This window comes from Mixophyes fleayi, chromosome 3, assembly GCF_038048845.1.
Source record: "Mixophyes fleayi isolate aMixFle1 chromosome 3, aMixFle1.hap1, whole genome shotgun sequence".
NCBI classification, from domain to species: domain Eukaryota; kingdom Metazoa; phylum Chordata; class Amphibia; order Anura; family Limnodynastidae; genus Mixophyes; species Mixophyes fleayi.
In genome coordinates, this window is record NC_134404.1 from 189,590,479 (window position 1) to 189,605,316 (window position 14,838).

Sequence of the window (14,838 nt, forward strand, 5' to 3'; positions counted from 1 at the left end):
ATTATTTTAGGCTTTTATACCAAACTTACTACTAATCTTAGATTGGATACTTTTGCTAGAAAACACACATACACACTTACAAAACCGAAAAAAAGAATCAGCATCACAACAAAGCAATGGTGCTTGTAGTCAAATAAGTCACTTTGCATATGGCAATACTGGCAATCAGAAAGAGTCCAGGCTAAAGGGATTCTGACCTGTGCTACACTATGCATATGCAATACTGAACGAGGAGAATAAGCATCAAAAAGAAGCTGGAACTTTGGAGTATGCTGAGCAAGTGCATCTCCATCAGGTACTTCTCCAGGTTCTGTTTTTCATCCACCTCCATTGTAAAACACACTTCACATTTCAAAAAACATACTGTCCAACAGAATCCCACATTGGTGGCGAGCAGAACATCTAGTCTCACGTTAGGGAAGGGCTGGCAAATTGTAGCCTGGGGGGCAAGACTTGACACTGCAGCCTATTAGGAACATTTTAAAGGGAAAAAAATAAAGCTGGCCCAGTGACTCAGCACAAGGTAGTCCAGTATGGGACCAGCCCGGGGGGGGCAGATGCCCCCCTGCCCCCAGCCCAGCCTGCCCCTGCTCACGTTTTCCCTCAATTTCCTTTAGTTCCTGTATACCTAACAGCTGTCTCTATGTTCTCTAAATTGAAATAAAGGACCAGGTTCATTGGATGGGCTACTGGCAGTGACAGGACTACTCATATCATAATAATTGTAGCTGTGTCCGCCATTATGCTCCATTGGGAACAACAAAGGCGCATTGTACTTCCTAATACTTGTGGTGTCTATACTACTGTTCCCACCTGGTGGATAAGCTGTCCAGGCAGACCTGTGGTCTCTAGAAGCCACTTCTTCACTAACCAGCTGAGTCATATCATGATTCATCTCCAAGTTGTTGAAGTGGAAAGTGATCCCTAATCTGTCTGGGTCAAACTGACAGTGGTCCTACTGTTCCTACACCCTGATCATGATACATGCTCGCTGTAGCAAAGCAAGTGCTGCAGATGGGAGCATTTGCTCATGCCAACAATGGTTCTAATGGAGCTGACTGCAGGCTCCTAATTCAGCTTCCTTCTTCTTCTTTCACAATTATCATCTCTCTGACAATTTGAAAATAAATTTTGCAGTGTAGAAAACACTATTATTATGAGCCCCCTATTATTATTATTATTTATTTATAGGGCGCCACTAGGTATCCGTAGTGCCGTACAGGGACAGACAGAAATACGGTACAGGGTGAGACATCACGGAACAGTTAACAAAAAGCACAGTAACTCTGAAGCTCAAAGTACAGCTAGATGACAGGCATGAGCCCCTATCTGCCCTTCAATATTCTGGTCCTACAACCACTCTTCTAGGTACCCTGCTCTCTAGGCCATCTGATCTCTGCTTACCAAGCTTATGCTCTTTTCCCATGACCTCCTATCATCTTGGTCTCCTAATCCTTACCTTAGGAAATTGTGCTTCCTTGGCCAAATTATCCCTGCATCCCCAGACCTCTGCTCTTCCATCTGGATCTACTATTATCTAGGTGCTATTATCCCTGCATGTTGCTCTCTGGACCTTTTATTCTCTGTGATGTTCATAGATGCTTTCCCTCCATTGCCCCTTGTGTTCTGATGCCTGTATCCCATGATGGCTACTCTGCTCAAGGGTCTTCTATTCCCTGCATCCCCTGATATCTGCAGTTGACCAAATATTCTGCTCCCTGTATCACTCATTACTGTTTTGCCCCCCTGTATATACTGCTACCTGGTTTATGCAATTTTCTTTTGTTATGGATTTTAGTTCCCAGAAGAGATGCAGACTTATGTTCAATTGATAAAAGAACTCTAACGTGTATCAAGCATTCTGTAGATACTGAATTTTCACTTGTTCTGTGCGCTTGTGTAATTCTCAGTATGTGTTCTTATTCTCTATATATGGACAAGGAAGCAATCATATACTACTTTTCTTGTTCTGTCTGTAGCATGTAATTCTCAGTAAAGGTTCTTACTCTTTGTTTTCCAGCTGCACAAATGCACTTACTTTCTTGCTATACTTGATATTATTTTGAGTACCTGTTCTTACAGTGTGGCCTTTATAAATTAAGACGTTTCAAAGTTCAGGGTTTAAACTAGAATATAACACAGTTTCTTATCACGTTTGCCATAATGCAGGAGCAATCAGACTGAAAGTTGCTGCGATTGTACTTTCCATCTTTGGAACTTTAGCACCATTCTGCATTCCTATGTGAATGCTATGTGGATAGTATTATAAAGATTACAAATATTATATATAAATGAAAAATACTTGACTGTGAGTATGCATAACAATGTGGCTGGTGTGATGTGTGTGTGTCAGGGCTGCTTTTTAGTCCCAGTCCGTCCCTGATACTATCCGTAAACTAAGATTGCTAATATATGTGTTTTTAAGGGGGGAATCAATTGACCGCGTTACTATTATGACCGTTACTACAGTAATAATGTGCATTATTACCGTTAGTACAGTTATTTCGATTTTTGTTTGTAGCTCTGAGTGCCGTGAGCAGAATATGTGTTAGGATTACAGTACTAATTGTAATAGTGTGCTCGGCGCGCATCTCACAGATGCTCGACCGGATTGAGATCTGGGGAATTTGGAGGCCAAGTCAACACCTTGAACTCTTTGTCATGTTCCTCAAACCTTTCCTGAACAATTTTTGCAGTGTGGCAGGGAGCATTATCCTGCTGAAAGAGGCCACTGCCCTCAGGGAATACTGTTGCCATGAAGATGTGTACTTGGTCTGCAACAATGTTTAGGTGGGTTTTACATGTCAAAGTTAAATCCACATGAATGCCAGGACCCAAGGTTTTCCAGCAGAATATTACCCAGAGCATCACACTGCCTCCGCCATCATGCCTTCTTCCCATAATGCATCCTGGTGCCATCTATTCCCTAAGTAAACATTACACATGCACCCGGCTGTCTACATTATGTAAAAGAAAACCTGATTAATCAGACCTGGCCGTCTTCTTCCATTGCACCAAAGTCCTGTTTTGGTACTCACGTGCCCATGGTAGACACTTTAGCCGGTAGACATGGGCACTCTGACCGGTTTGCTGCTATGCAGCCCCATACGCAGCAAGCTACGATGCACTGTGTGTTCTGACACCTTTCTATCATAGCCAGCATTAACTTTTTCAACAAATTTGTGCTACACTAGCTCTTCTGTGGGATTGGACCAGATGAGCTGGCCTTCACTTCCCACACGCATCAATGAGCCTTGGGTGTCCACGACCCTATCATCGGATCACCAGTTGTCCTTCTTTGGACCTTTTTTAGTAGGTACTAACCACTTCATACCGGGAACACCTGTTTTGGAGATGCTCTGACCCAGTCGTCTAGCCATCATAATTTGGCCAAAAGTCACTCAGTTCCTTATGCTTGCCCATTTTTCCTGCTTCCAATACATCAACTTCACAACTTCAAGAACTAACTGTTCACTTGCTGGCTAATATATCCCACCCCTTGACAGATGTCATTGTAACAAAATAATCAATATTATTCACCTCACTTGTCAGTGGTTTTAATGTTGTGACTGATCGGTGTGTGCTTGTGTATATATATATATATATATAAAATCATTAGCACCACTAATTCCGCAGTGCTGTACAGAGAACTCATTCACATCAGTCCCTGCCCCATTGGAGCTTACAGTCTAAATTCCCTAATATAGACACACACTCACACACAGACAGAGAGAGAGACAGACAGAGAGGGAGAGACTAGGGTCAATTTTTTATAGCAGCCAATTAACCTACCAGTATGTTTTTGGAGAGTGGGAGGAAACCCATGCAAACACAGGGGGAACATACAAAATCCACACAGATAAGGCCATGGTCGGGAATCGAACTCATGACCCCAGTGCTGTGAGGCAGAATTGCTATCTACTATGCCACTGTGCTGCCACTGTGTATTTTATTTTATATATATAACTCACACACATTAATCTCACTGTGATAGTTTCTTATTATTTTCTGCACACAAAGGGCTTAATTTAGAGTCTGACGCAATGTGCGTCCAAGACTTACATGAAAGAGTAGGAATGGGAGTGTGCCACAGCTTGGTAGGGTATTATGAGTGGCATACAACCCCAGTTGCATCTCACTCGTAATACACTACAGAGCTGCGACCAGTTCCCGCAGCTAGCTAACTACCTGCGCCACCTAATTCCTTCCACACGTTTTTAGTCTTGTTTGACGTGTGTTCCACCTGCGCCTTGATCCGACTAGGGTAGTTTTTGCGGGTAGACACCCACAGTATCTGAATTATTCACGGTCACGCCTACATAACTCCGCGTTCCACCCTTTCCCACGTACTGAGATGCAAGCTGTCGCAGTATACACTTCCGTCTGAAAAGCAGACGGAACTGCAGGGAACTGTTGCTTACTGCGCATGCCCCATCTGTGGAAATGTGCAAGATGCGCCTGAAATGAGCTTTGCATCCAACTCTAAATGACGTCCAAAGTGTTTAAATAAACAATTTGCAGCACACATTCATTATGTGACTATGTGCATGGGACAAACGTATCATATAGTTTATAAATAGAAAGAAATGCAGGATGATAATGACAATGAGGTGCTAGTGTGTAGTAGAGAGGCTTATCCGCATTATATGTCCCTACTAGGATCAATACTTTAGCCATATATTATCTGACTGGCACTTTGTAGAGCTTTGTATTGTGAGCCAGAGTTTATATGACATTTCCTCTTCAGTGACATGAAACCCTTCCCCCTCACACACTACAATATAATACTAGACGTACAGCTGCTGCTTGTCTCACTTCTTTTGCCACATATATAAGCTCCCCTCCCGCGCAGAGATGGAGGGCGGGGAGTCCCGGGGACATCCCTCTAATTACAGCAACGCCTCTTCCAGAGGTTTATCCTTAAAAAAACATGGGACCTCGATCAATTCACCAGGCATACGGCGTGTCCGAGGTGACAGAAGCCAGGACACAGGAGTGGGCAGGACTAAAGCAGGTAGAGATACGAAAAAGGGAGAGTTTCATCTCATGCACGAATCATGCTGACTGCTACCAGGAACCTGGAGTAATATAAAACAAGGAGCAAGTTTTTTTAATTTTTTTTGTACCTGATTTCACATGGAAGAAATACTATATTGCAACGTGGAAAACTAATTGTTTCCAACTTCTATCGCTTCCTTGGCATTGGTGCATGAGAATAGATTTTGTAGTCAGCCTATTGTTGTGATCGTTGCTTTGTCCCCTTTGCACTAGTCTAAGTGGAATTGGTGCAGAAATGACAGACGATAGGACGCACAGCGAGGAGACACCTGGGACTGAAGAGTTGCTTAGTAATGTCCCAGAAAAAGAGCCGGTTGTAGAAGAACGTGCAGCAGAGGCAGATGAGAGCTCACCTCTCAACGTGGAGGAGAAGAAAGAGAATGGGGAGTGGAACTCAGGGCCGGGAGATGAAGAGAAGAAGATCGGTGTTGGAGGAGCAGATGTCGCAGAGGCCAGCACCGGACAGAGCACAGAGTTTGTACCCCCAGAAGGAGGTTGGGGATGGATTGTCATGCTCTCAGCCATGTGGTGCAATGGTTCAGTCTTTGGCATCCAGAACGCTTGCGGTGTCCTCTTCGTGGTACTGATTCAGGAGTTTGGATCCAAGGATGATCCTCAACTCATGTTTAAAACAGGTGATTGGGGCAAATGGGCATCAGCAATGGCACACCACATACTTTGTAGGAAGAGTTGAAGAGTGAGGGGGTGTTATACATTATTCTACATTTATTAAGCAACCCTTGCCCTTACATTGTATTAAATCAATTAGATAAAGTTTACAAATAAACATAGTTTTATAGAAAACATATCAGTGCCCGGTTCTATGCATTGTTATTGTTTTCTTATGCTGGCAGTTGTATTTGTAAACTATGCAGGATTCCCCTGGCAGCATCACTATAATAAGATGGATGGATACACATATTACATTTCACTATTATCTGTTAACATTGTTATGTATTTACTGCATTATTACAAAGGCAAAGCTTGTTATTTATATATATATATATATATATATATATATATATATATATATATATATATATATATATATTTATCGCATGTTATTTATCACATGTTATCTATCTATCTATCTAATCTTTTTGTATTGCTGATATGCCCACATACATGCTTCCACTTGCTCATTGTAGGTGTTTCAACAAAATATGGCATTATTTAGAATGGATTTATTTTTAGCTCTTGTTTAAACGTGTGCAGTGTAGGTCTGGCAGGATTCATGCAGATATAAATATAAGCTTAGGCTATCTAAGCAGAAATATTTAGTGCACAGCAGGCGAGATTCTGTGACCCCCCCCCCCCCCTCCCCTCATGAGATAAGAACATATAGCCAAACTCTAGTTCTGTAAAATGTCAGCAGCGTCTTCCTGTTGGTTAGTTCTGCATTGATCTGCTTGCTTTACTGCAGGCCTCTGAGCCATGTGTTTAGCTCTTTAAAGCCATAAATATTTCCAGCACGAATGGTCTGTGGGCCAAAATAGAACTGAGGAAATGTGGGTTAGTTTGCTCCTAGTTGTAAAGTAAATGCAGTGAAGTGTGACAGAAAAGCTGTGCTGCACACAAATTGCATAGTTGACAAACCACAGGAGAATGCAGATTATCATATTGAGAAATGCTTGCACATGCTACATATATGATATAATGAATACAGTATGTCACATCGTTGTCTGTTCAAATTGCTGGAAAATCACTTAATTAGATGAGAACTTCTAACTAAAACAGGCAGAGATTGTGCAGCTTAGTTGCAATTATATTGTGTTTAGTCAAAGAAAAAGAACAATTAGACTAAACAAACAAATTGCATTGATAGAAATAAATATTTCTACAATGACTTCCTATATTTTTCTAAATTCCCTTTAATAAATCAGTCTGTTTCTGTTTTTTTGTATTAAGTTGTTGTAGAAAGCTGACTTCACAGACTAAGTACAAAATTACAAGTCAGAGGGGGAGTCTCATGTTTAAAAAGTTGTTTTCCAGAGCTATAAAATGCGGATACAACTTTGTAAGCTGCAAAAAAGTTTGTTTTTTTTTAAGAGAGTGAACTTAGATAGCCTCCATTCATCCAGACTCTAGAAAAAAAATGTTCCATTAGAGTATGACATCATTCTCTAAATAAGAGAAGCCACAAGCAGCAGTATGCCATAACTTAAATCCAAAATTGTATTACTCATTTAGTTAGTTGGATATTTATATAAGTTTATTTAAGTTCACCATGTTATTATATTTTAAAGTGATTTACCATACAGCATAATGTAAAAGTATGTACAGAAAACAAGGCAATGGGGACCTGGTTTTCCTGTATCTCTTATGTTAGAAGTCATAGATCTACTGCTTTCAAAAGCATTTTAAAACTATAATTGCTTCCATATTACTCTTTCTAATAATCGCAGGTTAGACTAATGCTGTATAAATAAAATAATTGTTATCTGTTTATGTTTTTATAATTATGTTAAATCATTCATGTTTCTATAGTAAAAAAAAAAAAGTGCAACAAAACAGGAAAAAAGAAACAAAGTGAACAAAGTAAGATCAGACACATAAACAGTATAATTATCAGCGCCATTTTTTGTCTATGGGAAACTGAGTACCATTAGTGCTCTACTTAATTATAAGCATTCTGCACGCTGTAAAACATCACTTGTTTAAGCTGCCCATGCACAAAGGAAATTGGATGCCAATTTGATTGATTTAGACCAGTGGGTCACAACATGTGGCCAGCAAGGATAATTTTTACAGCCCACGAAAAGCAGAACAAATATAGAAAAACCACTGTAGTTTTTCTGTCCTGGCTTTAATATGCTGCTACAGGGGGCAAAGAGAAGAATGAGCTGTTGAGGTGATGGAGGGGGAATAAGCTGTTACATGGGAAAGATGGGATTTTGTGCTGATACAGATGGGAGAGGGCAGAATGTGCTTTTACGGTGGTGGAGAGGGGAGAATATGTTACTGCAGGAAGGAAAGGGTAAATGTATTACTACAGAGGAGATGGGGAGGGGGTTGTCTTACTATCGAGGTGATGGGGGGTTGTTACAGTGGAGGGGAACGTAATGTGTTACTGCAGGAAGGAAAGGGGAAATGTGTTACTACAGTGGAGATAGGGAGGGGGTTGTGTTACTATCGAGATAATGGGGGTTTGTATCAGGGGAAGGGAACATAATGTGTTACTACAGGAAGGAAAGGAGGAATGTGTTACTACAGTGGAGAAGGGGAGAGGGGTTGTGTTACTATCGAGATGATGGGGGGTTGTTACAGCGGAGGGGAACGTAATGTGTTACTGCAGAGGTGAGAGAGGGAGAATTTGTTACCACAGAGGTGAGAGGGGGAAATATATCACAGGGATACATTAGATGACCATGCCTCCTTTGGTGGCCTTGCACTCACTTCCTGGAGACTTTTTTACAGTGTTGAGTGGTACGGCATAACTGCAAAGTGATAACTTTTTCTGTAGTAAATTCTATGTATTTATTTAAGTGATTAAGAAAGCTAAGTTTTATTGTGGCTTCTTCAAATGAGTGCCATGCACAGCCAAAAAAGTTTGTGCTCCCCTGATTTAGACCAAATAGCATCCAAAATGCTCTGTATGTGGCCACAATATGCCTGCCAGTCCTGATCAACATTAGATGTGAATGGATATGGTATTGAGTGGGGCCGGTGGATAATGTGATTACATGATGATAATGGTCTGACAGTGTATGAGGTTATCGTCCAGCTGCACCATGTGGTCATTTGGCGCTCAGCAAGTTGACTGTCCCAGATCTGATCTCTCGGTGCTTGGGCTGAATGGCCTAAACTGACTGTGCCTTTTCAGCTTTAATACTTATAGCAGTTTCTCTAGACACTGAGGCTTGTCTAAAGATGTTGACATAGGCTCATTCCCATCCACTGCACTACAGTAAATTCTGTAGAGCCAAGGGTTGGCGGAAGGCACTAGGACTGCCATATCTCCTGTATCCTGGCACCTAAACTCAGGAGTACACTCATTGGAAAGAGGGGACCATATGTGTGATCACCAGAGAATAATCCCTACACTATAGAAATCATTAAGAAGTCTAGGGGTGGGAAGGATCGCTCCTTTCCTAGCTTCAATAAATTAAGGGGTATTTGAAAGAGGTGAGTCCCCTCTATTAAATGATGTGGTGCATTAGTAGTTATTGTGTGATGGGTGTTCTAATGTCCAGATCTCCCCCATCCTAGCTGCAGTAAACACATGTTCACCTTCATTTGATGTGTTAGGTTGTCTATTTTAAACATTGGCTACCCATATTATTCCTACACATTTGATGCATTTCATTCAAGACATAGTGCAGAATATAAAAAAAAAAGAAAAGTAAAAAATGCATTATCATTTTTAAATGCAGATTTTATTATGAAATGTGTAGAATCCTGCTTGTTGGATAGGTGGATTGATGCTAAAGTAAGAAACACAACGTATTTCTTGGTGGTGTTTAGAAACAAAAATACACGCATTTGACAAAAGAATAAGGGTCAGCACAGGGATGAGAAAAGCCTCAGTGGCGAAGGGTATAAAGACGCTGACTCTTTATTGTGATCTCAATATCAATCATTTTGTACCAACCTGCACTACTTAAAATTATAATAAACTATGTAAAGCTATCAAAAACATTTGTTAATTACTGAGACAAAATAAAATATCTTTCTAAGGATATTAAAGACAGGGCAGCTCATTTATGAAAGCCTGGGACTGCAGGATTGTGATCATTGGCATACTTCCCATCTGATGGCGTTATTTGAAATAAATTGTACAAATCTCACTACATGCACAAGAATTTGGGAGACATCTGTCTTTATGTCTCACTTAGGGAAGTTTTGTTCTAATAATACTGAAGGTTGAGAACATATCTGTTGAATTAGTTGCTTAAGTCCTGAGAGTATATAGTGTCATGACTCATCAGTACATTATTTGTTGACTCACCAGTACGTTATTTGTTGTCATATTATGCAGGGCTCTATAGAAATTGTTGAGTCATTCACACCAGTCCCTTCCCCTGGAGATATCGCATACCAGTAGCTCTACCACAGGCACAGAGACACACATACACACTAGGGACCACTTTAGGTACAAGCCAGTTAACCTACTGGTCTGTGAATAAACTCCTGTGAAAAACATACAAACGATACACAGATAGCACAGATAACACTCTGGTCAGACTCAAACCCAAAGTTTGAGACACTAATGCTGACTACTGTGCAGCAGTGGGGTTCTCTATAATTCACATTCTGTTTAGTTTAATGTTATAATATGGAGTGCACATGAACTTATAAAATGGTTAACATGACTTATATGTAAATCAGCATGTTAGTCAGTCAGCACTTATCCGTGTAATATAATGGTTTATAGTTTTGTTAGAACTCATTGGGGCAAATTCACTTAAGACGGCTGATCATGTTTATACGCGGCTGCACACTTTCCGTTTCTGCAACATTGCGGATTTCCCTTTGCACCCCATGGGGTTGTGAAGGGAAATCTGCGATGCTGCGGTACCGTATTGGCACTTTATATGCGCAGCCGGCACATAACCGAGAACTGCCGTCTTAGTTGAAAATGCCCCATTATATTTAACTGACTTTCTGGGGAGAATTCAATTGACTGCATTACTCATGAGAATAAAGCGGACCACGCACTATTACCGTTAGTACGGTAATTTTAACGTGGATTTCTGCTTGCGGCTCTCAGAGCTGTGAGCAAAAGTCAGCATTGAAATTACCGTACTAACGGTAAAAATGCCCACTATTACAGTAGTAACGGTAATAGTGCACGGGCCGCGTTATTCTCACGAGTAACACTGTCAATTAAATTCCCCCCTCTCAATGAGATAAAAAATATAAAATGCAGTGAATGTAGAACAACATTAATTATAACATAGAAATGTTAGGTCATCGTCATCGTGCATTTCTTTGGTAATCATCTCTGAAATAATGATGTTTTACAAATTATGTTCTGGTACAACCATATTGTTATATGATTGTTTCGGTCACTTCTTTTTGAGTCACGTAACAGGCACAAATCAAAGATTTCCTGGACAAGGAAGTTCTTTCATTCTTGTTACTATCATTTACAAAACAAAGCACAGGCTCATTGCCACCAATGCTCATGATTCACATCAGTGAGGCATTTTGCACTCCACAAACAAATCCTATTATTTGCAATGACTTTTATAAATGTCCCATGCAGCATTTTGTTATCAATCACATAATTTACGATTTTCATTACATAACATTTTCATGTCTTAAATTTGCTAATTTTTTAAGAAAATGTTTTTTAGTCCAAAAGGTAATTGTAACCCATAACCACATGGCGGGCCTGCGTCTTGATCCTAGACGGATCAAGACGCAGGCAGAACACACGTCAAAAAAGACTGAAGAAGTGAGGCAGGAATTAGGTGGCGCAAGTAGTTAGCTAGCTGCAGGAACTGGTCGCAGCTCTGTAGGGTATTACGAGTGGGATGCAACTGGGGTTGTATGCCAATGGTAATACCCTACCAAGCTGCGGCACACTCCCACTCCTGCTCTTGCATGTACATCTTAGACGCACATTGCATCAGACTCTGTGTGTTCATTTTGTTCTCTACACTGGAATTTCTGACAGCTGTTTTAGTCCCTTGTAACATGAACAGCTGCAAAAGCCTAATGCTTTACATGGAAAACATTTTTATATCTTTAAGTATGGTGAATTGAAGATGCTCCTTATCATACGTCTTACATATCTTGTGTATCCTTTTATGCATTTCATCCCTAAACTTAAAAGAGTCAGCCCCTATACCAGATTACTCTAGCATTCAGCATTAAAAAACACATGCAATAGACCTTGACTTTTGATTGTCATTTGTATTTGCCTGTAAGTCCTCACGTCTGACAAGTTACATTTAAGGTAAGTGCTGTAGTGACTATAGAGAGGTATGACCATAGGATTATGAAGGCACAGAGCTTATACAGGCTGTGAATAGCAATATATAATGTCAGTGTTGACATTGTTTCATTGTGTTCAGGTTTATCTGGGCTCAGTGCTCACTTTAGTGTGCACCTTAAGGACACATTACAAGTAATCTGGCAGACATAATAGCTATCTAAACATGTTTCATATAGTAGAAGTAGTAACTGCAGAGTAGACTTACCATTGACATTTAAATGTCAGTTGTAGGATTTGCTTAGTCCTTGTACACAGTAGCATTAAATAAAAGTGTTTAACGCACATTCTCAATTCTGATCTGAGAAACATTTTAATCATGCTGAATACTTTATGCTGAATTGTTTCTGTCCACTTCTACCCCGGGCCGCTCCCATAGTGGGCTACCTTTTGCTCTGTCACTCGGCCACCTGCATTTTTTTCCCTTTAGAATGCTCCTAATTGGCTGCTGAGTCGAGTCTTGCCCCCCCCCCCCCCCCGGGCTAAAATTTGCCAGCCCTGCCCTGACTTCTAGAGAATCTGTGTTCAGGTTCTAGAAATCCATTTTATGTTTTTGTTGCAAGGTGCATTTTATTCTAAGTGTGTTTTGCTGTTGTCTATTAGCCAAGGGAAACACTGTTATTGTAATATAGCCCAACTTGGCATTTTCTGGCATCACAGCTCCCCTGCATTGCCAGAACATCATTTGTTTTACACAAGCATAGTGCACAAGGCACTGTGCAGTTCATACCTCCCAACATTTGGAAATCTGGAATTGGGACAGGGGGTGTGGTCACATCACAATGGGGCATGATCATGTCATGGTGGCATGGTGTGGACGTGCAGGGGCAGTGCCTACCATTTTTATGTTCTAGGCTGTCCATACTCTCCTCCCTTCCCCCCCCCTCCAAACACTTCATTGCATCAGTGTGTGCGGCACCCATTCACTGTTGCTTTACCATGCAGTCAATGATACATACCTCCTAAATTTCCCATCCGAGGGACATAGCTGTCCCAGGATGTCAGGGCAGAGCCCTCAAATCGTTACTGTCCCGCCTAAATCAAGACAGGAATGTGCAATGTGCACATAAAATGGGAGTTCAGTCTTTTAGGCTACTTTGTGTTCCTATATATTTTGCATGCTATTATTAGACACCTCAATGTGAGAACAGTGTATGAGTAACTGCTAACGTAGTGCACATGTTGCATTGGTTAAAAGGTGTGAATGGGGCAAGAAAATAAAATAAACTTTTGTGTACATCTAATATAGTCTTGTACATGAAGCAGTGCTGCTGACCTCTGAGTATTTGATGTGAGGTATAGTGAGTTAATGCAGTGCCACTTCAGCCATATGCTAAAATGATTTTTGATTCAGGTAAGCAAAGATACTTTCTGTCAGTGATATGCAGTACTTGAATCTTAGGGGTATATTTACTAAACTGGGGGTTTGAAAAAGTGGAGATGTTGCCTATAACAATCAATCAGATTCTAGTTATCATTTATTTAGTACATTCTACAAAATGACAGCTAGAATCTGATTGGTTGCTATAGGAAGCATCTCCACTTTTTCAAACGTGCAGTTTAGTAAATATACCCCTTAGTCTGCTGAGTCTCTTACACTCACATAAGAACACCATTGACCCTCTGTAAATTATTGCATGCTTTTGTTTTCATCTTCACACAGAAATAGCTTGATCTGTTGTAGCAGAGTGTGAACTGTAGTATGTTGCTTTGATTGACTGTCAGAACAACTGACAGTCAATCATATTAAACATAATAAACCCATTACCTCACATACATCAGGCTTTTCAGGAAATAGCCAATTAACTCAAAACAATTTTATCATTTGCCTTTATTGTGTACAACTTTCAACTTTATAACTCTCATTTTGAGAAACATCATCATGGCAGCCCCAGAGTGAATTAGTGAAAGCTGAGGCTGTGCATTGTTTAAATTTAGTATGTCTTACTGATTTATCTATCACTTTAACATGTACGAATATGTGTTTTTTACATTTTTGGGTATAATACCATCTACATAGACAGCTCTATTACATGAAGAGAAATATCCTTCCATCCATGGTGCTTACTCCTTTTTTGATTTTCTCTATTTTAGTCCAGTGTCGGTGATATTTATGTGGTTGTGTGTCCTGGACAGGCAGACTGTATGACACAGTTCTATTGAAATAAAACAAGATCAAGATTAAGGGCTAGATTTACTAAACTGCGGGTTTGAAAAAGTGGAGATGTTGCCAATAGCAACCAGTCAGATTCTAGCTTTCATTTATTTAGTACATTCTACAAAATGACAGCTAGAATCTGATCGGTTGCTATAGCCAACATCTCCACTTTTTCAAACCCACAGTTTAGTAAATATACCCCTAAATGTTGTGCATGATGCAACTTTGAGAGGACGAACAACAGGATTTACTATTTAAACAGCATATACAATGTAGAATTTGAATGATCACAGTAGTCCAAATATACATGTGTCTATTTCCGCAGTAAGCTTGTTTGTACATATAAAGAAAGTTGTTGTAATCTCTCCATATGAACCAGTTCAGTTAGGGATCCAGATTTTTTTTTACATCACCCAGGGTTTGCCAGGAAGAGCTCCAGCACTTTTTAAGAGTGGAACTGATAGTCTTTGGGAGGGAGGGTGGACACTGTTTTTTACCCTCTGTGCTGCTCCCCCACTGAGCATGCTGGGGTTGATTCCCACTACAACAGGAGGACCCCATTCTGCGGGTTCCCTGCTATTGTGTGCACAGCCTGTGTAGCCTGGTGTTTATTAAAACTTTTGCAGGGAACCCCATGTCTGTTGTCCCCCTACTTTAGTATAAAGCATCCAAAGCTGGACAG

At 40.5% G+C, this 14,838-nt stretch overlaps 1 protein-coding gene across 1 annotated transcript in view; it reads left to right on the plus strand.

Annotated features, from left to right (window-relative positions):
* The first annotated feature begins 4,834 nt into the window (after positions 1-4,834).
* Positions 4,835-14,838, plus strand: part of SLC16A10 (solute carrier family 16 member 10) — a 67,068-nt gene continuing 57,064 nt past the window's right edge. The window contains exon 1 of the mRNA XM_075202927.1: positions 4,835-5,693. Coding sequence (XP_075059028.1) covers positions 5,294-5,693 — 400 coding nt within the window. The 5' untranslated portion in view covers positions 4,835-5,293. The remainder of the gene's footprint in view (positions 5,694-14,838) is intronic.